Raw genomic sequence first — 27980 nt, 5'->3', positions numbered from 1 at the left:
CAATATTTATATATGTTTATATTTCTGTCAAGAATTTATTTAATGAAGAACCAAAACATCCCTCAATGATAGTTAAATACAGGAATGCTATGTGGTTTTACTTCCCTAAACAATGATTTGGTCTAAAATGATTTTTTTTTTCTTTTTAACTAAAACACACATTTTTAAAATATACTATATTTTAACAATAAAACTGTTGAAGATAAAATAACTTTTGCCTGCATATCTTGCATCAAACTTAATGAGGTTCTTCCTCACTTGTAACATGTTATTGATTATATCATACAATCATAAATGATGAATTTGTTACATCCTGTGATAAATGCATGCATATTTGAACATTATGTGTTTAACCCTGAATCTCAAAGAACTTTGCATTGAAAATTGCATTTAAAATAAATAATAAAAGAATACATTGAGCAATAAAAATTGCAAATGGAGCTAAAACAAAATTTTCTTCCCAACCTATAATATCATTTAGTATTGACATAAAATGCCATGAATAAAGTTTTAGTTGATATGCTTCTTCAGTGAATTTAAAGGAAAAAATTCAAGTTATAAAGAAATTAAACAGAATGTTTGAAAGAAGGATTTATAATATTTGAACTGGATGAGAATTCTATAAAAATTTGTTTATGTTTTAATATAGAAGCCATCAATGTGTGACTGAATGAATATAGGTAAAGTACCGATAGTAAAATTTCATAGATGGACAATTACAAAAAAAAAAAAAAAATAAATAACCCCTAGCAAATTAGATCAAAAATCACAAAATAAACTAGTTCACACAGTTGTTAATTAGTAACAAAGTTAACATCACCGGCACTCTATAAATAATGTCAAGCATTCAACACTAAGCCTTTTTGGCCCTTTCTTAAAATCTCGTTAAAAACCTATGGTTTACTTAAAAATTAAATAATATAAAATTAATAGTTAACATAAAACATAAAATGGACAAAGTTTCAGATATTGTGCAGCCATTATGCACATTGTTCCTTTTAAAGGTGTCTAAGCAATCACATATAGCCTTGAAATATAAATGCCCTAAATTCTACAATCTTTAATTAGATTCAAATAGATTACGGATATCTGCCATAGCTTTACATATCGCAGCACCAAACTTGTTAGCATCCTGAAAAGGAAAAGGAAAATAGATTTTATACTTCTACATGTTTGAAAATATATTGTCACCGCTGTACACTTTCATGTGAACCTACCTACAGATCAGTTCTCAAAGTTGAAGTAATTGTTCAATGGATCAAATTATCAAAATTCTGAATTTTCAATCAAAAGAAATCATGGAGTTCTCTGTAAACATTCTAAACTTCTTGTGATGCATGACAAAAGTTAAGTAAAATACAAAATACATTTTTCAATTGGGCGCCACAAGATGGAACCCTACTAAAATTAATAATATTTCTATTTAATTCACAGACTTTTTCTCTCTAATTGTCAAACATGATTTTGATTTGGCTTTACAGCTTTGGAAAGCAAGACATGACAAGTTCTCAGCTGGATTTGTTGACATTGATTTTGCAGCTAGCATTAAGAACTTTTAGATGCTGGGGTATTAGGAGACCTGCCACCATCTATGTTCATTTTAAAACAGTTTTTATAACTTTCTAGATAATGAGGGGTATTTCAACCCAAAATGTTTGAATAAACAACCTCCAAACGAACTTCAAGTTCAAGTCTGTTCTTATTGCTGTTGAGCAGTGATTTTTATAATTTCTAGAGAATAGTAACTGGTCGCCAGTGGAGGTTAAAATATCAGACTATGGTATTCACTTTAGAGTAGAACTGTCACACTCGGGATGGGAATTTAAAGATGCATTATATAAGATTTAGATAGGGCCGGTTGTTCAAAAATGGGTTATTTTAACGACCCGTTAAACTCTAACAGATCGTTATCTTGCCGACGCGTCGTTTGTTAGCTGTCTGTTGAATTTCTGTTGCTGGAAAGTAAATTTCATTATCCGTCAGGTAACAGACTGATTAAAGTTAATCCACAGAAGACTGTTTGGTCATTGGTCGAATTTTAAGTAACATCCAGAGGTTGTGACATAGCAAACTTCAAGGAAACTTTGACATTGAACGAACTTTGAACTTTGCAACTCGATTAAAAGATATTTTAACTGGAAAGCGTGAGACTTGGTATTCGCGATGATCGAGGAATCTGATAGGCTCACAAGCTGGGTGAATACCCAATCGAAATTAGTGCCGTAATTTGCAGGGTATTACGTGAAGGCTTTGATAAGATGAACGTAGTTAATTAAAGTGAGATCAAGCCTTCTATTGAAGATGAGGATGAGGATGCTGCATCGCTGATGTAGTGAACTGCATTGTATTTATTTCCAAGATAGGAATTTCTTTGTTTTCGTTTCTGGCGACTTCTGGCTTGTTTATTGTTATTTCTTTTTGTTTTTGATATTAACCTTGTTTACTTGTTACAAATCTCAGATTTGTCTTGAATCTCATGAGAGATAATTCCAATGACCCAAGAGTGGCCGCATGAAAGATTTACCATGCTTCAGAAGCCACAAAAAGTGATACTGCATGATGGATTTCTCTAAACAGAAATCGATCGAGTTCAACACCAGAAATTGGTATTTCCAACCTGAAGTCAATGAAAACTACTTGAATTCACTCTAATTGTATCGTAGATGGGGTTGGCATGACGAAAAAACCCCAGAATCATGAAAATCCAAAGATTGGCTGAAATCAATCCGAGTTTGACCCCAGAAATTGATATTCCCCACCGGAAGTCAATGAAAACTACTTCCATTTGCTTTAAGTGTATTATAGATGTGGTCAGCATGATGAAAACACCAGAATGAACTTCAGATCATGAAAATCCAACCATTATTGGCAGAGATAGCCATGGTCTCGGTCAGTGGGGTCCCAATTTCAAAAATGCCCCTCCCAGAGAGGTCTAGGGGTCGGAAAATTTGAACCCTGACATTTTTAGATAGCTTGGTCCCTAAACAACTCAAAGCAAAAAAAAAAATAATAATTTTAGCATACAAATCCTACGAGAGCTGTTTTGATGACATGTCATACCACACTATGTTAATAAATGTCTAAATAATAAATTATGTAATATTTGAAGCCAACAAAAAACCGACCTGCAAAAGACAGATTTAGCTTGTACATAATGTACCTTACTAAACAGATTACTTACAGTAGTTGAACAGGATCGTTTACAAGAGATATGGAAAAAGATAATGTCTTCACCAGCCACAATGTAAGATACACCGTAACCATCATCCGCAACCTGTAAAATATAAAAACAATTATCTTGAACCAGTACACATACAAATATTTGGATACATATAGATTATTACAAGGCTACTAAAGTTGATTTTTTTTTGCTATAGTCACTATTTGACATGAATCAAAACTACCATCGTAGCATCTTAATAATGATCAAGAATATTCAAACAGTAAAATCAGCCATTTGATGTGGATGTGACCACCATTCAAGAAAAAAGAATCATGTAAAAATTAATTTGAACTGTACTAATTATTGATAAATTTTCAAATTAATTCCTAGAAATCCAGATGTCAGTGAGTTCCCCCCCGGTTAGAATGTATATTTCCAAGAAAATACTTACAGGACCAAATCCTCCTCCAGCACAGATTTGTTTAGGATGTTTAACTAAATCTATGCGATTGGTTTGCTGATGTGGTGTCTGAAATATTAAGTACAGAAATACATATAATATATCACAAGTTTTAAAAAAAAAAGAAATACCCATCTGCATGTACATTCAAGGGTTCTTAATATTTAAGTTTTGACTAAAATGAACCAGTTCTTAAATATTTAACTTAATAATTTTTTTTTTTTTAAACAATTGCATAAACAATTTCATCAATTACCCTAGTTTTACTTTGTTTACCTGACTTGTTGATAATCTCCATGGTTCACTCAGTACTTCAGCTAAGAAAGGTGAATCAACACCTAGATATTTAGATACCACATATAAACAGAATAGATGACGATCAATTCCTTTACCAGTCATAGCATCACGATAACCTTGTTGATGTTGATCAGCTGCTTCACGAAATTTAGCAATAAGTTCTTTTCCCTTTGAATAAAATGGAATGGTTTGTATCACAAAATAATTCAAATAAACGAGATTCTTCAAAACATGTATCCGTCCAATCTGTGACAAAAGTAGCAATATTGTTATCAATATAACACCATGTCCCATCTTTGCTTATAAATTATGTATTACGTCATTTTACTGCTTACTGTACCAGTATATGAAAAGCTCCTTTCACCTTCCTTTATGGAAATTGAAAAAATAAATCATACTCACTGTTTGAGTGCCGGCAGTCATAGATTTGACAAAATCACAAGATTTAATAGTACAAGATCGAACCGTTTCAGTTCTACCTTCACGGAACAATCTTGTCATAGATGATTCATAAGTCAGGCAGAATTTACCAGCAGACTGAATTAAAAAGACATTAAGACTTATTAATTTTAGACAGGAAGAATTAAATCATACTCAGATGTACACATTGACGTGCACATAGAACCCTTAACAGTTGCAATTTGATGTAAGAGTAGGCTGCAGTGTCACTGTCAATGCAAAATTTCCCCTATAACACACTGTATGGTGCATGCCCTTCTTCATAACCCAGGCAGTGCAGAACAGGACATCAAACTACGTTTCATTTCATATGGTTGCTCTTGCTAAAATACATGCAAACGCCTGGATTAATGACACTTTCAGTGAAAAGGCATCAAAACGCACCAAACCTATGTTCATTGGTTTTTGAGATGTAGCAATCATAAATGATTTATATCAATAATACTTACTCTGAAATAAGCTAATTGTAAGGCAATTTGTAAGAAAGCATCTGGACTGACTTTACATTTCTTAATGAAACCTTTACCAAATGCTGTGTGTACGAGAAGATGAAGATCAACATCACTGATCAGTTGTTTAGCTATCTGAAGTTGTTGATCAATCACAGTTTGACACTAAAAATTAAGATAAAATTCTCAATGGTCATGACAAGAGAAATACAATTTTATACCAACATGCCATATTAGCCAATAATAAAACACAAACTTTGCTCAAAATCTATTAAATACATTATATAACTCGTATATCCTAAAATAATAGACTAAACCTGTTAGATGCAAATGTTAATTAGTTGTTAAATCTGGCAATACTGTACAAATATAATGACATTAACATTACAAATGGCTGTAGACAGCATGTTGCAGCCATTCAAATTTCATGTAGTAATTTATTTACCGGTTTAGGGATATCCCATTCTAATCGGATAGGATTGGGTGGTGTCTGTTCTGGAGAACCTTTGCAATGACCGTCTTCAGTATATCTATTAACAAATAAATATATATTACCATTTCACTTAACACAAATTGTTATAACTAATTTCATTATTATCTTTAATTAAAGGATTATTATGTCTTTATTTACTTTATAATGTATGTGTTTATTTACTTTAAAAATATTAATAGTCAATTAAAAAACGAAATACTTATTAATGTAAGAAAGATTGTTCAATGTTATTTACTTTTAAAAATTAAATAATTCAATACTATTAATATAAGAAAAAATGTTTAAGAGGAAATTTCATGCAATATTAGTTAATTTTCTTTGTGCTTGCTATAAAATGAAGTATACATCCAACAAACATCCAGGTTAAGCAATACAATTGATGCAAGTTACTTTTTATTCTCTTTTGTTCACTGGTCAAAAATTTCATGCTTCCTATAAAATGAAGTATATATCCAATCCATGTTAAGCATTACAATTGGAGGTTACTTTTTATTCTCTTTTTGGTCAGTGGTTAAAATTTTCAAACACAAAATATTTAAACTACATTCTCTGAATCAGTTATTCAAATATTTAACTTTAACATGGCATATATTTAGATTAATGTTATTATGGACTGTAGTATAGTGAATATTACCACACACCCAATAATAAGGTGGTATGGGGCAGTCAATTCCATGACAATATTAATAATGCCCCCATTACTTTTTGGGAATTCAACATACATAGCGTTAATTATTTACATAAGTTAGTAATAGTAAATAATATATTCATATGTACATCTTAAATGAGAAATCAAGCAAACTGACCATTATTACTACATGAATAAATATATAAATAAGCTAATCTACATCTATCATGCATTAAGATGTTACCCTAATTCCCGATCCTCTGTAAATACTAATTCCATCATGTGACCCATTACTGGTGCATCACCCCTGTTAGCAGACGACACAAAATCACAAAGAAGATGGAAGGAACAAATTGGAGGGGATACACAAAAAGAATTACAAAAAGGTTCAGACAAAAAGTATAAAAAGACAAAACAAAAATAAAAAACAACTTAATTAGTACTATAAAAAAAAGTTTTCAGAGATCTATTGAAGTTTATTAATTGGTGAATACCAGGTGTAGAAATCATTTTGATCTAATAGATGCAGGGGTTTTTTTTCTGTTTTTTTTTTTCACAAAATCAAATGAAAAACAATATTTCTCTGAACATTAGTACATTTGAAACAAAAGAAAAATAAACACTAATGTCAATGTGCCAAATATCAGTGAATTAGTCCAAGCATTAAAATGGGTTGGGTTTAAGCCCCGGTCATGCTGGTACAGCAGAAGTCAGTGTTTACCCCAAGTGAAGACTGTCTTCAGATATGGCATATTCCCACAGATGTGCCATAATTGGTGCATCAGCCCTGTCAAATGTTCAAAATATTAAAATACTCATTTTAAAAGTTCACAAAAAAAATCCTTGTGAATTACACGATATCGTTGACTTTCGAACCTAGGCCTTTACTAAAGAAAATTTCTCTCATCAAATCGTACGCCAAGTGATTACTTTAAACCAATTCTTAGTATGTCCATAAATGGGTTAGAAATTATACAGTAGTCATCAATCAACAGGCGTGCAACTAGCTGTGAAAGATGCTACTTCAAGTGTAACTAATTCTAATACTCATCACTATTGAATACACAAACCTAACCAATACTTAGGCTTAGCAATAGTTGTGTATACATGCATCATTCAATAGTCGGTCTTCACTTCTTAGGGGCATAATGCCATAAGACCTACTAGATGATATCACCTTGGTGGAAGCGGGCGTAAAATACAACTCACACACACTAGATGACTACTGCCTGATTACTAACAATAACTGACTAAGATTATGTATATAGAATGATTTAAATTCTTTTGTCATTTATTTTCATTTAAGTTATCAACGATATCAACTTTACACTGTTATTGAGTTATGTTGTTACCTACACTTCGTACTATAACAAATTTCATATGAAATGTATCCCATGTTTTAACTTTTTAATATCCGTTTCAGATTTGAAAAAAAAATTATTGTTGAGAAAACAGTAGGCTATAAAGATTATCCCAACAATGTCCATTACTCACCAAGAATGTTCCGCATTAAAGCCAATCTAAAAAGAAAATTTAAGTACCTTATAAATACAATGTATATAACATGCAATAGAAAAAGAAATTCTATGTATCGGTAATCTTTTAAAGAAACAATTTTTAAGGACTGGTTGGTTAAAAGCTACCAAATGATACCAAGCTAATAATGGCTTATGCAATACCAAGGCATTATGCATAATTTCAACTGCCCCAAGATCATTTATTTGTACAAATTAATGCTAATTTTGTATATTCTGAGCAACTAGACACTTTCTTGGGTGGCCCTGCAGGAATTAACCTTCACCATGGAGATACTAGTTAATCAATGGAATGAGTTTCAGATTTTTAAAACAAAACTTACTCTTCCATTTGAACAAACAACAAGTGTAAAAGATTTATCAAACCATCTATCATAGCCTTTACCATGTAACATAGCCTTTCCATAGGCATCTAATAACTTTGGTTTTTCCTATAAATTACAAATCAAAACATATGGTTAGAAACAAATAATGTACATTGTTTTTATACAAGTAAGATGAACAAATTTACAATGTTTCACAAGTAATTAATATGTAAATTTTGAACAGTATTCCAAGTATTCAAAGGAACAAGTTTCAGTACCATTTTTTTGTTATGACTTATCACTAAATGTAAAACAATACAGTTTGAAAGAAAAATTTTCAAATTAAGCTTATCAATGTGATTGACATCAAACCTGGAAATGATTTTAGTTCAACATGACAAAATGTCAGGCACTAATGAATGTTATCCAGCCTTTTGAACTTTTAGCCAGACATTAAAAATATAAATAAAAACACTGAAAAATATAAGACAAATTTGTGCCAGACAAAATGGTAGGCACCAGAGGCCGTATTGAATCACAAAGCCTGAATTTGAAACTGACAACATAACTAGTGCATTATTTCCAGGCTTGATGGACATTTCGACTAAATTGATGCGGTAAACAATTGTTTTTTTTAATAGTAAAAAGGAAAATATTAGATATCTTAGAAATGGTTATTTTTAACTAAAAATCTTTTCTTTTTAACAAGAATGTGGAATTCAAACAGTATAGAAATAAACAGTGAAATTAACTCATTAACAAAATAAAAGTGGATTTTATTAACAATTTGTTAAAACATTTTCAGTAAATATTTAACAGTTTGTTAAAACATTTTCAGTAAATATTTAACAGTTTGTTAAACATTTTCAGTAAATATTTAAAGTGCAAATAACATTTTACACAGATATACCTTTTTTTCCTGCAGAAATAAAACAATTATTTTATATTAAAGAGTTTTAAGAATTTATTCAACATCATTTTGTTTTGAAATAATATATCCCCCAAATCATCTATCTACAAAATGTGATTGAACTTGAGGGGAATTGGGGAATGGACAAGGAGGGCATATGTCTTTTGCCGTTAATATTTAAGCCGTAAGTTAAGAGTAGTCCATAGAAATACTGTTTTATGAATTACAGGGGTTTTATGGTCAACTTCAGTTTTCAACAAGGTTTTACATTATATGTAAACATACAAAGTATTCAATAACTCCTTTTAATCTGAAGATATAATTATCTAGATTAACAAACTAACAGTGAGACCGATGGTCCTGCCTCTATCACAAATTAAATAGTTTAGCTGCACATTTATAGTTTTGTCAAAATTTGCCTAAGCAGAAAAATGTGCACAATTGATCATGGTTTTGATGTAGTGAATCCAAATTTAACTGAATTAAATTAGAATCAAAGTTAACATATCTCAAAGTAGTTCACCCCTTTCTTCCAAAAGGCAGGGGACAATTATGTTACAGACCTTGTGTATTACCATACAATTTGCAATATATAGAAATACAGAAAACTTCAGATAGACTGAAAAGCTGTAATAGAAATACTGTGTGTATATAAAATTACCAAATTAAAGTCTTGAGAATCTTCATCCAAAGATACACAAAAAGCTGCCTGAAAATAGAATATAAAACAAATAGTAATACTGCAGGAAAATAAATTACCGGTAATAAAATAAAAGTTAATACTCTGGATACAAGAAGTTATTTGCGTCATGCATCTTACAAAAATATTCAAAATGCCTCTTGAAACGAAATTATTATCTATTATTACAACACATTTATATAGCACGGCTGTCACTGAAGTGCTTTGATGCTCATTATAATGAATGATAACATTTATTTGCTATGAAAAAAGAACTTCAAGATATGAACAAAGCACAAAAAATACATAGTAAAAAATAAACTAAAACCTTTAAAAAAATAAATATGAGTGGTTTTCAAATTCAGCTATAGATTGGGTATTGTGTAAACTAAAAAGGGAGAGTATTCTGTAGTTTTACTTTACAAGGGTTGAATAAATATTTAATATATATAGGACATAAAAATTACATTTATTTTCTTGGCAAGAATGATAATTTCCCATCTACTATTGGCAAACAATATCCATCCGCAAGATACAGTTTAACAGATGTGAATAAAGATATAATATATTAGACTTTATACTTTTCAATTTTTTATTTTTTTTTTAATATTTTCAATCAGACTTGTCAACCTGAGGCACCTATTAAAATGCTAATATGGCACACTGTCTGATCAAAATCCCATATTTTAATGTTTAAACCTATTGCTGTTATTTATTTTGGTTTATCAAAAAAATAACACTTTGTGACTTAATATTCTTACTTCCTCAAACCCTTTTACTCACCTTCTCAATAGCATCTAAAGAAGCTCGATTTTTACCCTTAGAGAAGTATTCAGTCCTAGCTTTAGCCCAGGCTACACGTTCACCAGCTGTAAGAGCTGCCAATTCTTTTTCTCCCTCAGCAGGTTCTGAATCATCATCCACAATTTTCTGTAGCATGCTAAACAAAAATAAATTAGAAGAGATATTATAAATATTATTTTTTTTAACTCAATCAATTTTATGAATACAATATTTTTCACAATATGCATACTTGTGATGCAAAACTGAAATGCTTACTATTCTATCAAACATAACTAATTCCCTGTTATTTAAGAACAACGTTTTGTAACACTTGCAGGCTACCTGAAAACGTGATCTGCAAGTGTTATGAAATGTCATTATTAAATAACAGAAGTAGTTATATCCATATAAACCTTGTGTGTGTTTTATTTTAATAGTCAGCTGTATGTCATTTGAAGAATTAATACTGTCTGCATTTAGAAAAATCAATTTGTATTAACTGAAATGCTTACTATTCAATTTCACAGGGCATAAGTAATCGTCCTTTACTTCTAATGTACACTTTAAAATATCTTCCTTTATGGTACACAGATATATGACTGCTATCATGATATTGTACAAGTTTGTCTGAAATAAACCATTCTCATTAAAACAATTCTCATATTATTACTGTCATTTCAGTACTTTTGTAAATTCTATTGTAATAAAATATTCAAAATAAATGGAATGAAATTTGGGTTTAACATGTGACTTTCTGTACCAACAGGGCTAATGTAATGTGCTTGTTAACACAAGTTGAATCCTTTTATTTTGAAGAGCATCTATCAAGAGAATTTTGAATAACTAAAGGTTTTATTTTCTTCCTAAATTATATACCTACCTGTTTCAGTACCAGGAATCCTAGTTGTATTAAACTGTCTTTCATATTGTGACGAACAGAGAGGTACAGTCTTATTCAGGATAATCTGTAAATAATTTATAGATAAATCTCTTTAGAAGTACAGGCTACAAAAAAACAGTGGACAGACATTAACTTGGTTTCAGTAGGAGAGAAATGAAATGGTTTATTTACAGGTGACTACTAATGATTACAATATATGTTCATAAAAATATTGGGTTTCTCATAATTTAAATGGAAATGAAAATAATTATCATAATTAACATAAAAATAAATTAATAATGGAAAGTATATTATAATTAAATAGAAATAAATTAGTAACGGAAAGTTTATCATAATTGTAACAGAATTAAATTAATAAGATAGGGTTTATTATAATTAAAATAAATCAATAAAGTGACTTGTAAATTTTGCCAACAACAAAACACTTACTGGTTCAAGCTCTTCTCTATCAACTAAGCATCTAAACTTTAACATAGAATATATCACATTACCAGCTCTAGCCAAAGGTTTATCTGTAGGTTTAACATAGACAGCATCCTAGATAAAATAAAATGTATCTTCAATGACATTATATTTTTGTATGGACATTTTGTGATCACTAGTTCCTCTTAGAGAGAGAAATGGGTTTAACGTCCACTCGACACAAACTAGTCATTCCTCTTAAAAGGAATAAAACTATACAAATGAAATATCCCCTTTTACATGTACAACAACATTTTGATGGAACCTAAAACCATATTTATATTAATAATATTTAAAATTCAAGAGTCATAAGTAGGGTGACCCACCATAAATAAATATCTCCATATATCTCGACAATTACGCCACAATATTTATATATATATGCCAAGCCTCAAATCAGTTTCACACAATTATAGTCACTAAATAAACGATCATGTTGTACTTAATAAGCTATGACCATTAATCATGTATAAATAATAGACTGAAAACTGGTTCCAAGAGTCGTCCATAACATCCAGACACTTTTGAGTAAAAGATAGGTTACGTGCCCTTGTTTTGAAATTAGTCTCGCTTAACCAGTCTATCGACCATTCTACGTCTGATTGACAGGTCGGGATAATCAAGACTACTTTTTTACGAAACATAACAGAAAGCTAGAACAAGAAATTGAATTTAGAAATAAGCACATTAGGTAGCTCAACAATCATTTTAAGAAGCTTGTAAAAGTAAAATGAAACTACTGCTAGTATCATGTTCCTGTCTAACCCGAGTGATTCAGAGATATTATTTGTACTAAACCAAAAGATGTCGCTCTTAACGGTACAGTTAATGATAAAGCGATTTAAAGAATGAAACTAACGTAATTTCTAAATCTGCTGTAATAACCAAGAAGCTTAATTTTACTGCTATTCAAAATCGTCAACAATAATTTTTTTACGGCTGTAATAGTTAATAGATTTGTAGAGAATTGTACGTGCCATGGCTATTTATAGTATCATACTGTCAGAAAGTTGGTCTCGGCACGGCGAATGTGCACGCTTCAGTGGTAGTCTCGAACTATCAGCGGTGGACTGTATTTCTGTGAGTACATGGGTCACCCTATCATAAGCAATTGACACAATATAAGTATACATACTATTCCATAGAAATTACTGTTGATCATAATGGGGGCACGACCTCGGAGGTAGACATATTCTTCCCACCAATCAGATACCTACAATATTAAATCAAGATAAAAACAGTTCAATGTACAAGCATCATTTTTTTTCAATAAAGCTCAAAAATGGACAAAATGGGATAATCATTAAATTTCTAAGATAAATGCAATGTACCTGTGGCCTATATTTCCCACATTTGTAAGTCTGGGATTTTATCATTAATTCAAATTATTACAATATAAATTAATGTTATATATACAGCTGTATCATCAATAATAGAAAATGCAAGACTATCGTCAACGAGTGACAAATGCTATATCTGACGCTTCTTCGTCTCATGACCTTAAACACTGTGTATAAATTTAAAGTCAATCGGATATGAACTTTAGCCTCTAGAGCATCCACAAGCAATTGTGGACGCCGGATGGACGCGACGAAAATATACGACCACACATTTCAATGTGGCTGTATAAAAATTAAAAGTGGCTTCCCCTTGATTATGGTAGGACTGCCTTCTATTCTTTAACTGAATACTGTTAATCACAAGTTTACTGAAAAATTTAATTTTTGTACCTTATAAAAAAAGGTAGTTAATTAAATATAGGTCTTGTTGAGACTATTTTCTTTAAATGTAGAATGAACCATATTTTAATAAACTCTATAGTTAACAAAAACATGTTTGCTTACATAATTGGCAGCCCACCATGATTTTAAGGTAAGATAACGTTGTAACTTGTTACCAAGACCCTCCTTAAATTCATTGGCAAGTTTTTCCATACGGTTGTATTTTTCATCATCTAACAGTGGTCTTACAGATAACAAATACTGAAAAATATATTGAAAATGTGCTTTATAAACATTTCAATAATATTGGAAAACAATTTCACACTGTACATTGGGATCCATACATGTATTTAAATGCAAAGAAATAACCTAAACAGCTGTTCAGAAGTGTTTGACAGATTTGCTTACATGGCTTACATAACTTATCTTGACATTTTACTGTTATACCCCAAGATATGCAGACATGGTTACCCAGGCACTTGTTCTGGAGAATCTGGACACATATGGAGACTAACTATAAAAGGTACCACAGAGCTATAGCTACTTCGACAGTATTAATTGCTAACCTATTGCCCTCATTTGTCTTTAGTGTACCAATATAATAGTAAGCTTACCCTTTCCATGGTCCCCTCTACACTTGGTACAGGAAGTTTAGGTAATGATGCTTGATAACTGTTTAACTTCGGCTTACGGCCACTGAGCACTCGAACCAAAACCTGTAATATGCATTTTAAAAACAAGTTAATAATAAAACTCTTTTCAAAAATAAAACGTGTTTCGTAATTGGTGAAATACGAACCATTTCGACATCTGTCAATGAACGAATGAACTTAGTGTGCCCAAAGCTTTATCTAAGGATTTAATAAAGATGAATTGTTTTTAATATAGATGTATAAATAATATACTAACCACCCACAATTTGGTTTTTAAGGAAACTTTCTTTCCTCTTACTTCATACATCCAATTTTGATAATTGAATAGTATTCTTAAAAAAAACTTTATAAAGTTGATAACAGCAACCCATAGAACAGTACCAAATATAGCCGAGCTTATTATAAAATTAATGGTGTCATTAGCATAGTCGATACTGAAAAAAAAATCAAAAAAAATCTCATATGTACTGTAACTGTTATATCTACACATGCATAGAAGAAGAATAAAAGCAAAAATTGGTCTGATCAACCATTAACTATTGGTCCTCTAGTCTTCTAACACAGAGAGAAATGTGACATAACGTCCACTGACACAAAATAGGTCATTTCGGGACTAAGATATGGTACAATTTTATTTCAATACACCTGTTAGGTTTTTAAAATTAGAAGCAGGAGAAAACTGGATAATCCAGAGAAAACCTACCAGGTTGATCATGAGACCGTGACCCTACTCATTGTCACAAAAGCGTGGGATTGAAACCATGCCACTTGACTTAATGACGGATCTACAGCACTCTTGTTCGACAACTTAACCTCTTATTAAATGCGTCTTGGTCGATTTTAACAGAGTTATAATATGGTATATTTATGACCGTTTTACAGTACGTGTCATGAACTAGTCGATGAGGACATCCTATAAATCTTTGTTTCCTCTCCATAGGGATGTTTTGGATCAATATGCTTCATGCAGGACAGTTACTTTCTTATTTCAAAAATAACCCTTACTTCAGTTTATCGATTTTGTGCAAGTTCTGTGAGATTATTTATAGTTCCAGAACTCATTTTATTCAATGAGGGGTAATCTATCATAAAGACATAACCAAATATATTATCAACCTTTCATCTAAAGATATCTTACCCCGGAACATGGTTTTGTATGTACTTTATTATTCCCCATGAAACATCTACTCCAGCTAGACCGAATGCCAGAACAATGGTTAATGTAAACAACCAACTCATAGGTGAGGCTGGATAAATACCATTATGAAAACTGTTCTACAATACAATTCAAATTTTTAGGTCAAAAAATAAATAAAAACAATTGCCATTTAATTTATGCTGTGACTGATATACAAACAGACTGAATAATTTTGTCCCCCAACTGTGAAAAGAGAATGTTCATGCACATTTCTAAAGCAAACATTTAAGCAATGGTAACAAGCATTACCAGTTCATTAACCACTTCTACAACAGACAGCAATTATCAGCAATTGACTATCAAGTTTGCTTCTCGGTTAATGAAAATTGTTGATAGATCTACCATTTTACATATTGTCCTAGCCCCTGTTCGTCCATCGTCCACAATTGCTTGTGGACGCTCTAGAGGCTAAAGTTAATATCCAATTGACTTTAAATTTATACAAAGTGTTTAAGGTCATGAGACGAAGAAGCCTATTGGTTTTGAACTATTTCCTATAATTATTGCCAAAGTTATGGCCTTTTTGAATAATCTTGTAGAAACTAGAAGCTCTAGAGTCTAAAGTTAATATCTGATTGACATTAAATTTATACAAAGTGTTTAAGGTCATGAGGGAAAGAATCCTATTGATTAATGCCAGAGTTATGGTCCTTGATCACTTTGAAATATCGTGTGGACTCTCTAGACGCTAAAGTTAATATTCAACTGACTTTAAATTTATACAGAGTTTAAGGTCATGAGACGAAGCAGCCCTTGACTTTTTTGAAAAATCTTGTCGAAGCTCTATAGTCTAAAGTCAATATCCGATTGACTTTAAATTCATACAGTGTTTAAGGTCATAAGATGAAGAAGCCTATTGATTTTCAACAATTTCCAGACGGTCATGAGATGAAACATTTTATTGATTTTTACTGATTTCAAATAATTACTGCCGTAGTTATGGCCCTTGATCACTTTGAAAATTTTTGTGGACACTTTAGAGGCTAAAGTTAATATCCAATTGACTTTATATTTAATACAGGTTTTTAAAGATCATGAGACAAAGAATCCTATCAATTCAATTGATTATGGAAATTGATATTAAATGTTTTTATGCTAATCAGATTTTGTTGTAAATGTTTTCATTTCTGACAAGACAAAAATATGTGACAACCCTTATTGACTCGCTGGACAATTAGCTGCTGTGAGCTTGTGTTTTGTTGCCTGGCAACCTATCTTTTATTCACATGTAGTTCAAGATAGCCCACAGCTTAGGTCAGTCAGTACAAAACATGGACAATGACATGAGTTCTCAAGGTTAGGCCATACATGGTCTCCTCAAACAATTACCCTTGTCAGACAATGATCACTGAAAAACATTAGAACCCTACTTCAACGCAAGAATAAAATATACTTAATGATCACTCAATTTTTGCCATTAAATTATACAAGTCATTATTACACATGTTTAGTATATGTACATAGAAAGTGGTTAGAAATTAATATCTCGGTCACATAACACTTAAAGGACAATATTGGTGTCATTATCACATATGTGATAGAACTAATTAAACACGTTCCAAATATAATTTTAACACAGAGATCATTGCTATGATAGCTGAGTAATACAGGTTTCCTGAATCGGAAGTGACGAACGCCAAAGGAAAACATGAGTCATACCTCTATATAACTGACTGATGTGACGAGTGATATCAGATACACGGCCGAATTTCTGCTCACTAATAATTCCTTCCATTGGTCTTGTGTGAGACAGAGAATATCTGACAATTCATAAAAAGAATTGACTGCCACTAGATACGAGAACACGAAAGAAAAACAGAAAAAGTCCGTGCATTACCATGTTTTTATAAGGTATAGAATAAATATAAACAAGGGAATGTACGGACTATTTCTATTTTTCTCGTGTTCTCTTATCTAATGACATTCAATTACTGTATTGAATTGTCAGGTATCCCCTCACAGTCCCATATAACAACTTTTGGTTTTGGAAGGATTTATTAGTGAGCAGAAATTCATCCGTGTATCTGTTATCACTCGTCACATCAGTCAGTTATATAGAGGTGTAACTCGTGTTTTTCTTTGGCGTTCGTCACCTCCGATTCAGGAAACCTGTATTACTCAACTATCGTAGCAATGATCTGTGTTAAAATTATATTTGGAATGTGTTTAACCAGCTCTATCACATATGTGATAATGACTGGCACCAATATTGTCCTTTAACGACAAATTTCGACTACCATCTGATGAATAACCATTTGTGACTAGTAAAAGTTATCAAATGACTTAGTTATCTGTTGTGGCAGATATTTTTTATTAGAAAAAGATGTATTCATAAGTGAACAATATTAATTTTTTACAGCGATAATATCAAAACTAATACCATTGCAAACTCTACTCATACCTGTATCCTGTGTAGTTTTCTTTTCCATGATGCTGTGCCACTGTAGAACACTGCCCAAAGTGCTTCATGATTTACAGCTACATTCACACCATCTGGTGTCACAGAGAAGGAAAATGCTACAGCAGCATGTGCTTCTGCCATAATTCCTGATTTTGCACTATTGGCTGAAAAATATTTTTAAGGTAAATGTAAGTAATTACTATCGTAATTCGTTTAAAATTGTGCATAAGTATTATGTCTAACTTGTAAAAGGCTAATAAATGAAAATAGCTCAAAGCCATTATGCATTATATTCGATTTAATCATTTAAAGATACATTATGTAAGATTTATATAAAGAGCTAGTCATTCTTGCTATTATAGTTCGAAAAATAGATAATGTAAAATAAATAAGTTGAAAAATTCCATTCAAATTACTCTATTGCGAGCGAAGATATTAGCCTTTGAAGGTGTGCAATAATCTTTGGGTTATAAACATGTATTTCAAGTTTCATCGAAATCAGATCAAAATTGTGACCTCTAGATGGTCCACAACCTTGATTTACCTGGTATTTACACAATTTGCGTATGAGGGGAGGCCATTTTGTCCGGCAGTTTTGGCCCGATTTTCACGAAATTCGAACTCAACAAACATTACAGTGCAACGGTGATGTATTTAAATCGGATAATAATTGTGACCTCTAGAGGGACCACAAGCTAAAAACGTAATTTTTCGTACAATCAGAGGCCATAATTCAGGAAGTTACGATCCGATATGCGCGAATATTGAATTTTGAAAGGAACCGAGATCTTTGGGTTATAAATTTGCATTTCAAGTTTCATCAAAATTGTGGCTTCTAGAGGGTCCACAACTTTACACTATTTGCGTACGACGGGTGGCCATTTTGTCAGACAAAATTACGATGTAAGGGTGATATATTCGAACGGTTTTTTTAAATCGGATAATAATTGTGACCTCTAAGGGATCACAAGCTAAAAGGCGATTTTTCGTACAATCAGGGGCCATAATTCAGGAAGTTACGATTCGATGTGTACGAAAATCAAAAGAAACCAAGATATTTGAGTTATAAACATGCTTTTCAAGTTTCATCAAAATCAGATGAAAATTGTGACCTCTAAGTCTAGAGGGTCCACAACCCTGATACACAAGATCTTGACACTATTTGCGAACGAGGGGCAGCCATTTTGTCCATCAGTTTCAGTCCAATTTTTACGAAATTCGAACTTAACCATTGTTATGGTGTAACAGTGATATATTCAAACGTTTTTTTTTTAATCCGATAACAATTGTGACCTCTATAGGGTTCACAAGCTAACCAGCAGCTGCCAGGCAGGATACGCCCACATTTGAGAGATGGATAGAGAACAAGCTAACAAGAAAGTGATTTTTCCTACAATCAAGGGCCATAATTCAGGAAATTACAATTCGATATGCGTGAATATCGAAAAGAACCGAGATCTTTGGGTTATAAACTTACATTTCAAGTTTCAACAAAATCGGATAAAAATTGTGACCTCTATAGGGTCCACAACCTTGAGATACCATATTTTTACGCTATTTGAGAAAGAACGGCAGCCATTTTGTCTGTCATTTTTGGGCCGATTTTTACGAAATTCGAACTCAGTCGTCCTTAGGGTGTAACGGTGATATAATAAAACGTTTTTTTAAATCTGATAAAAATTATAACCTCTATAGGGTCCACAAGCTAAAAACGCGATTTTTCGTACAATCGGGGGCCATAATTCAGGAAGTTAAGGTCCGGTATGTGCAAATATCGAAAGGAACCGAAATCTTTGGGTTATAAACTTACATTTCAAGTTTCAACAAAATTGGAAAAAAATTGTGACCTCTATAGTGTCCACAACCTTGATATACCATATTTTTACGCTATTTGAGAACGATCGGCGGCCATTTTGTCTGTCAATTTTGGGTCGATTTTCACGAAATTCGAACTCAGCCGTCCTTAGGGTGTAACGGTGATATAATAATACGTTTTTTTTTTAAATCGGATAAAAATTATGACCTCTATAGGGTCCACAAGCTAAAAACGCGATTTTTCGTACAATCAGGGGCCATAATTCAGGAAGTTACGGTCCGATATGCGCGAATATCGAAAGGAACCAAGATCTTTGGGTTATAAATTTACATTTCAAGTTTCAACAAAATCGGATAAAAATTGTGACCTCTATAGTGTCCACAACCTTGATATACCATACTTTTACGCTATTTGAGAACGAACGGCGGCCATTTTGTCTGTCAATTTTGGGCCGATTTTCACGAAATTCGAATTCAGCCATCCTTAGGGTGTAACGGTGATATAATAATACATTTTTTTAAATCGGACAAAAATTATGACCTCTATAGGGTCCACAAGCTAAAAACGCGATTTTTGGTACAATCAGGGGCCATACATGTAATTCAGGAAGTTACGGTCCGATATGCGCGAATATCGAAAGGAACCAAAATCTTTGGGTTATAAACTTACATTTCAAGTTTCAACAACAAAATCGGATAAAAATTGTGACCTCTATAGTGTCCACAACCTTGATATACCATACTTTTACGCTATTTGAGAACGAACGGCGGCCATTTTGTCTGTCAATTTTGGGCCGATTTTCACGAAATTCGAACTCAGCCATCCTTAGGGTGTAACGGTGATATAATAATACGTTTTTTTTAAATCGGATAAAAATTATGACCTCTATAGGGTCCACAAGCTAAGAACGCGATTTTTGGTACAATCAGGGGCCATAATTCAGGAAGTCACGGTCCGATATGCGCGAATATCGAAAGGAACCGAGATCTTTGGATTATCAACTTAGATTTCAAGTTTCAACAAAATCGGATAAAAATTGTGACCTCTATAGTGTCCACAAGCTAAAAACGTGATTTTTCATACAAACAGGGGCCATTATCCATGAAGTTTCGATCCGATACATGCCAATATCGAAAGGAACCGAGATCTTTTGGAGATAAACCTATACTTCAAGTTACGTCAAAATCGGATAAGAATTGTGACCTGTAGAGTGTCCACAAACAAATTGTGGACGGACGGACGGACGGACGGACAGGGGCGACGGCATAATACGTCCACATGAAAATGTGGGCGTATAAAAACGCGATTTTTTGTACAATCACTATCAGGGGCCATAATTCAGGAAGTTATGGTCCGATATGCACGAATATTGAAAGGAAATGAGATCTGTGGTTTATAAACATACATTTCAAGTAAACCAAATCGGATAAAAATTGCGACCTCTACAGTGTTCACAAGATAAAAACGTGATTTTTCGTACAATCAGGGGCCATAATCCATGAAGTTACAGTCCGATACATGCCAATATCAAAAGGAACCGAGATCTTAGGGTGACCTGTAGAGTGTTCAAAAACAATTGTGGACGGGTGGACGGACAGGGGCGACGACAATATACGACCACATGAAAATGTGGGCATATAAAAAAACTACCAAACAATAAGCTTAGACAATGTCAATATTATACAAATATACCACTTTAAAAAAAAAACCCATCTTATTAAAAGTCTAACTAGGTAATTTTATGAACACATACTATCACTCAATATCGATGAATTCATTTCGCATCCAAATAATAAACCTCAGCAACCCATTGCTCTAAACTATGTTATTCATCAACAATACTTCACTGGTAGTGGTTAATGAAAGAAAGTCACAATCATAACATCAATCTGAGATTCACAATGATGCTCCTAGATCTGTTTGGATGCCCGGTGAAATGTCAAACAATTTTATAAGCAATGGACCATGCAGTTTACTGTGTTACACAGGAAGAGGTATGAAAGGATTTAACACAGTACAGGTAATTAATTTTCTTGTTGGTATGTGCAAAACTAAGAGATCAAGTCTATTTAGGTTATAAAAGCCTGTCCTAGACTTCCTATAAATAAATTTCTTACATAATTTTTCAAATAGATGTATAGTGGTGTCAAGAGATTGACAATTGCCCTGTGGGCAGACACCATGACTTCTTGCTTAAATTAGCAGCACACTGATAACGACTAAATATACAATTGAAGGTTAATAAACTTAACTTCACCTTTTCACACCTTGATAAAACTCAGTTACAACTAAACTGTAATTATCACCTTATTCAAATTCTGAAATAATCAGTTTACCATGGAGTTCCATCATAACTCCACTAAGCCTTTCTACACTAGTATTCGTTACTGATGGGAGAACAAATTTACCTATAATTATAGGCAATATATTTAGGAATGAATAGGTTTTAACGTCCTACTTTTCTCTTGTGCAAGTGTCCAAGAATACCTCTTTTTTATCCTATCTGAACAACTAGCCACTCACTGTTCCTTGTCTGGCCTACATTTAAGTACTGGTATAGGAAGTCGACATTGGTCAAAGTTTAGAAAGGCAATTATTCCCAAAGGAAATCAAGATTGCATTGTACCTGCAGTAAGTTATACAGGTGTTGTCTTGGTGAACCATCATTTCATTACATGCCAAATATAACCAAAAATATTTGGGGGAGGTACAATTATCGGTACTGTACCAATTTAAATCCTTTGCTATATCTCCAAAATCTATGCACACCACAGATCTGTACATAGTGAGATGGCAACATAATTTAGCTTAACCAATCCACAGGTGTTCCCTCCATACCTTTAGGAATTGAGTCAAAGTGCTCATATGGTTTTACCACAATTGGAATGGAACCCTTTAATTTCACCTTCCAGAGTCAAAGCATTCAACATCTGAAAATATTATCATTTTAAGTTTTTCATTTGTGCACGAGACAAGCTATCCGGCTAAATTGGCCAGGAGTAGCCTCTTCGACCTGAAATGTTTGAAATTGTCTAGTAGCCTACTGTAACTGCTTGTCCGTTTTGATCATTACAATATTATTTTGAACCCATTTCGAATAGAATTATATGCTTATTTGCAGTTGGGTGACAAGGAAATTTAGTATCACACTCACTGTTTTTTTTTTTTTGCTTAATGAATGAAAGTTATTAATGTAGTGAATGAATGCTTGATGGAATTATTCAGGGTACAGCTACATGTAATACCAGTGAGATAGGTTAAATACCGAAACCACTTCTAGTAAAGGCTTGAAATTAAACTTTATCTTGGCTTAAGTAGACCATATTATAGTAAGATGTCACTTTAGAGATCCACTCATCCAGGCTGGCAGCTCATAATAAATTTTTTTTGAAAACTGGGATCCCTCTGCTATCTTAATAATAGGCCTAGCCTACTATTCACTGACACTCAGGTCTAGTACAATTACCAGTAAAATATTATCAAATGTGGATTTTTTTTAAATGTTTAGTCCAGTGGCCATTAGTTCCAAATCACCAGGCCAACGCTCGGTTAACGGTTTCACTTTCCGACCGTCGTCATCACATTATAATTATTAAGTACGATAAAAGGGAAAGGAAAATCCAACGGCAACGGATCAAATTAAATTTTTCAATTATGTTCACTTGCATAACAATTAAAACTAATATAAACGTCTATACTTACACCTGTCTTATCTTCCGACCTCCGTTCACCTTGTTTACGCAAACCAAAATAGGTAAATCTACGCTACGGATAATAACTAAACTTGAACGAAAGGTACAAAGTCCAAGTTGTCTGTTGATGTTGATATGGAATAGCATTAAAAAAATTAGGTCAAGCAAAGGGAAACAACTCTAAAAGAAATATGTCATACACAGCAGACGATTTTATACGCTACGAATATCATTAGAACGCAAGTTCGCCGGTTTTTTAGTAAATGTTCAATCAATATACAAATAAACTAATTAAAGGTCCATTGCTTTATGTAAAATCTCACGTGCGGTTTGTGAAACAGGTAATAGGCATCTAAATAATACATTATGTGATCTATAACAAAAAATTATCATAGGTCTAGGCTTAAGGTTTCGCTGGCACTGCGCAGTAGTGGCAGGGCCAAATTTGTTGTTTCCATCATACTCATAGACCATGGATAAATTAAAATCTTACGTCTGTTAAACGGGTATTAAATATTTGCGTCTAATATAATACATGAAATAAAATCTAGCCTACCGAAACTGAAAAAAATAATAGGCCTATAGAAGTTGGCAGCAGGCTAACAAATACTTTTTATAATATAAATGATAGGCTGGCCTATTAGTATTAGGCCTATGGCTACAGTCTAGCCTAACAGGGTTTCTCAAATTTATGTTCAAATCTCAAAGTAGGCCTTACTTAGATTTTATTCTCTAGAGTTTAGTACCGGTAATTAATAGTAATGGAATTTAAAGGCGGGACGCTGAAGTGAAATAAAGGATGTCTAGTCTAGAGAAGGCTATGATATTTGACATTGTAACGGACTCCATGGGAAACACTCCAACAGAAATGAAATGGGGTTTAACCATAGAACTGTACTAGATCTATGGTTTAACGTCCTACTGTTCTGCTCCGACTATCTAATGAAAACGGGCATACGCCATACACTATACAGTGTCCTGCACAACTGACAAGGGGAAACTATACGTCGAATGATCTCGATGAACTTAATCGGCCAATGCAGGGATCGAACACCCACTTAGCCATCGAGGGCAACAGGGTAGGCTAAAGACGCTATATTTTGTTTTAAAAAAGGAGTTGTAAAAAAGATAATTTTTAAAAATGTTAGTAAATTGTTTCAGAACAAGAATAATTACCTATCTATAGGCCTACCTATGGTATCTGGCTCTCGTTACCGTGTTAATGACTTACTGAGCAGATTATATTTTATGTAGACCCTACAATCGCGTAGCTAAGCTTGTGATCTAATCTTCTTGTAATTTTGTATGGTAACATATAGAGTAACATTTCGAACAAGTCTAGACATGGTTTCATTACAGGCATTACGACGCTCACAATTAATTTTGAAAATAACTACAGATCACCACCTTATATTATTGAAACCGAAAACCCAAGCAAGGAGAGTAGGCCTAGGTTAAGGTAGTGTAGTGGTTAGATCTATTTGATAAGGTCACGAGATGTAAATAGGGCTAGCGCTAATAGCAACCCTAACCCTGGACCTAGCCCTAATGCTTACCCTAACCCTAACCTACAATCTTACCAACAATCACGTACCCAAACCTTATTTTCATCTCTGACATTGGCGAGAAAATTTAGCTGTCCGTAACACATAGATTTAACAGTGCGTCTAGTGTAGCCTATTTGCGCCAGCGTTCGTGTAGCGTAGTCGCTTAAAAACCACCAAAACCGATTGCCGACTCCTAATGATTTTTCGCAAATTTGCAGACAATCTAATTTGAAAATGCACGATGTAAGTTCTATAATATAGGCTGTAATAAGCTAGCAAAGGCTAATTCCACGCCAATGTTCCACACTTGAACAAAAATAAAATGATAAGGAAGTTCAATGCATTTTTTTTCAATATAATTATGTTGAAGTTATTTAAATTGGGTTGATATTTTATCTGTCTTACGTTATCACCAAAATACGAGGCGCTAAAGTTGTTGGTTATTGTTTAAAAAATAGTTATGAGTTAGCAGCCTAAATTTAATTTGCTCTGTTGTAATAAAATAGGGGTAGAAAATGATGATAGTGGCATATTTGTATCATATAAACTAGTAATAAACTGTGCAGTGTATATAATTTCTTTGAGGGTAAGTTAAAGTATCTTTCAAGCTGAAAATCGTAACAAATTATTGTCCCGTCTGTCACAGAATACACTGAAAAGTTTCTGTATTAACAGAACTAGGTAATATTTAAAAGTTTAACAATAATAGCTATCTTCTTTATATGGCCGGTTCAGAACATAATTAGATCTAATATGAATCAACAGAGTGAAAATTGTATTTGAAATGTGTCCCGTCTGTCACAATTGTCCCGTCTGTCACACGAGTTTATAATGCTGCTTTCCTGCTTTTTTTAACTTCAAATAGTTCAAGAAGCTTGTAATAACATTGTTGAATTTTAACAGATCATTTGTCATTGAACTCTTTATTATTTGACAGTTCAGTTGTAATTATCAACAAACTAGTTCTTCCACAAATGTTGGCTAACTTTAGGAATTTTTGGGAAACCCCAGTCAAAGTTGCTCCAATTTGAAATTTTTGAATTTTTAAAATGTTGATTTAGAATTGAAGATTATGGAATCTGAAGCCCTCATATCCAAATATACAAAATTTAAAATATTTATATTCGTTCAGGGCATGGCAAATTACTTCAAGATTATCCATGCCATCTTTAATTGTTATTATAAATTTATTCTGATTTTTCTTTAAAATACATGTTCCAGATTATTTTTTTTATCATGTGAAATCTATTATGAATTGTCTAATCAGTGTTATATTATATTTGTCATATATATATATATGTAGTTTGTTTTAAAAAATAAATGAATTTAAACAAATTCTGAATGATACGAAATGGTTCCAAAAACTGAGAGATAACAGTTTAACAGTTAAACATCTCCATTAGAATCATAGAATGGATTTCAAACATCATAAAACATGTTTTCATCGCACATCATTAACTCCCAATTACTTAATCATTTCAAATATGTTCTCTTATCCAAATTTGACCCATTTGTCACACGTTCAAACTCACCCCTAAAAGTATATTATGATTGCTCTCATCTTTGCCAAAGATATGATGCTTAATTTATGGGAAACTTGACGTTATAACAATGTAGTTTAATTTTGATTTGAGAAAGAAAATTTGTTTTGAATAAATCCATTGAAGAATGGATGCAAATTAATGCCCCGTCTGTCACAGTCAATGAGACATAATGGTTAAACATCTCCATTATAAGCATGAAATGGATTTCAAACATCCAAAGACAAGTTTTCATCACTCATCATTTACTCCCAACTTCTTTATCATTTCAAATAAGTTTGCATTCTCTCTTGTCCAAATTTGTTCCGTCAGTCACAATGACTTTGTCCCGTCTGTCACGCATAAAAACTCGCCCCTAAAAGTATATTTTTAAGATATTGCTCTCATCCTTGCCCCAGATATGATGCTTTATTTATGGGATATACCCGACATCATTATAACAATGTAGTTTAATTTTTAATTGGGATAGAATTTTTGTTTTGAATAAATCCTTTGAAAACTGGATGCAAATTAATGTCCCATTTGTCACGGTCATGGTTTAGGTGTTTAGGTGATGACATCTAGAGATTGTTTTACTGAATTAAGTTTCATATTTTATATGATACTATATGTTCTCTGCTAGGAAATAGCATGTTTAAATTCCCTTCTATCCTTAGTATCATATAGAGAATGGGCTTGACATTTTACATGGTCACCTATTCTGTCCCGTCTGTCACGCTGGAATTAGCCTAAAATGATTCCAAACCACCATTGTTTTAACCGGTCAAGACATCCATAAAGCACTAGTTCTTCGTAGGGATATAAATGCGCGCACCACAACTCAACTGTAGAGGTTTTATCATCCACGTCGGATAATATTCCTAAAGCAACGTACCGCGAGTCATATACGTGCAGTATAAACGAGATCAAACCATCTATTGAAGATGCGTCGAAAAGGACGTAATACATGTACGTCAACTGTACTAAACCTGGGTTGTATACTTGTGATGGGAACTAGAAGAGCTTGTGATTGGTGAGAACGAGAAAAAACATGTTGGTCTATCGGTTTGGGAAACTCGAAATCGTGTTCACCCTTAATCCTTCAAATCCAAAAATGTTCAATAAGAAATGAAATGAAACGGGGTTTAACGTTCTACTGTTCTGCTCCTATACTGGGCTAATGAAGATTACCACATTTCCAAACGCTGCGCTCATGTTTACGCGGTTATACTTTTTGGGCATCTACAGGTTTTCAGAATTTTGAATTATAACTAACAGTAATATGTAACTTACCCTGTGCCTTTCTTTCAGCGTTATATTCCATAAATAATTCCTTTAAATTATGTATTGTTGATGTTCAAATTGTATAAAGGATAACAAATTGTAAGAAACGGTTATATAATTATAAAATGGTAACAATAAAAACAAGACAACCAGTAACATTCATAAATGTAAAAACTTAACTTTTCATAAAACAATTTGGTGTATAAACATAAAAAAAATATAAACAATCTGAACATTTTTCTTCTTGGTTTCTGTTTATATAGTGCGGATCGTCGACATCTGATTTGCACGTGCAATCTAGGGGGCGTCTCGAAATTTGAAGTATCTCTTCGTCAATTTTTGACATATAAGGTTTAGATAACGAACTTGACGTTCTTGCTATAGGCCCTAATAGTTCAAAAATACGCAATGAAAAAGGAATATATTGAAAATTCTGAGCGAAGTTACGGGTGTAGCCCAGTTTGTTTTTTACTGGATAATAGAAACTTAGTCTCGTTTGTCCATTTTATTGTTAAATTTTGAAACTCTTGCGGGTGTCCTAATCCATTTAAATCTCTTCCATCCGATGCTCTAGAGAGTTGATTATTGGCTTGTCATGTTAATAAATGCTTAAATAATAACGCT

The 27980-nt window shown here is 32.7% G+C and overlaps 1 protein-coding gene across 3 annotated transcripts; it reads right to left on the bottom strand.

Annotated features, from left to right (window-relative positions):
* Positions 1–27460, bottom strand: LOC126810357 (carnitine O-palmitoyltransferase 1, liver isoform). 3 transcript variants are annotated; one of them, XM_050535361.2, is made up of 22 exons: positions 27366–27460; positions 17498–17661; positions 15037–15173; positions 14155–14332; positions 13860–13961; positions 13369–13506; positions 12660–12737; positions 11492–11599; positions 11042–11126; positions 10674–10788; positions 10162–10318; positions 9361–9408; positions 7808–7915; positions 7444–7469; positions 6194–6256; positions 5274–5358; positions 4829–4993; positions 4323–4457; positions 3900–4088; positions 3615–3692; positions 3182–3274; positions 1–1132 (listed from the first exon to the last, which is right to left on the bottom strand). In XM_050535361.2, the coding sequence occupies exons 1-22, from the start codon at positions 27394–27396 to the stop codon at positions 1061–1063; spliced, it is 2355 nt and encodes a 784-aa protein (XP_050391318.1). In that variant the 5' UTR covers positions 27397–27460; the 3' UTR covers positions 1–1060. The 3 variants fall into 3 exon arrangements, with proteins under 3 accessions (XP_050391318.1, XP_050391317.1, XP_050391319.1); XM_050535360.2 differs by lacking the exon at positions 6194–6256 and adding an exon at positions 6671–6736 and having other exon boundaries at positions 27366–27459; XM_050535362.1 differs by lacking the exons at positions 6194–6256; positions 27366–27460 and adding exons at positions 6671–6736; positions 23016–23141.
* Positions 27461–27980: the final 520 nt, after the last annotated feature.

The sequence above is a fragment of the Patella vulgata genome, chromosome 2 (assembly GCF_932274485.2).
Source record: "Patella vulgata chromosome 2, xgPatVulg1.2, whole genome shotgun sequence".
Classification (NCBI taxonomy): Eukaryota; Metazoa; Mollusca; class Gastropoda; family Patellidae; genus Patella; species Patella vulgata.
The sequence above is the reverse complement of the archived record's forward strand: the minus strand, read 5'-3'. Positions and strand labels throughout refer to the sequence as shown.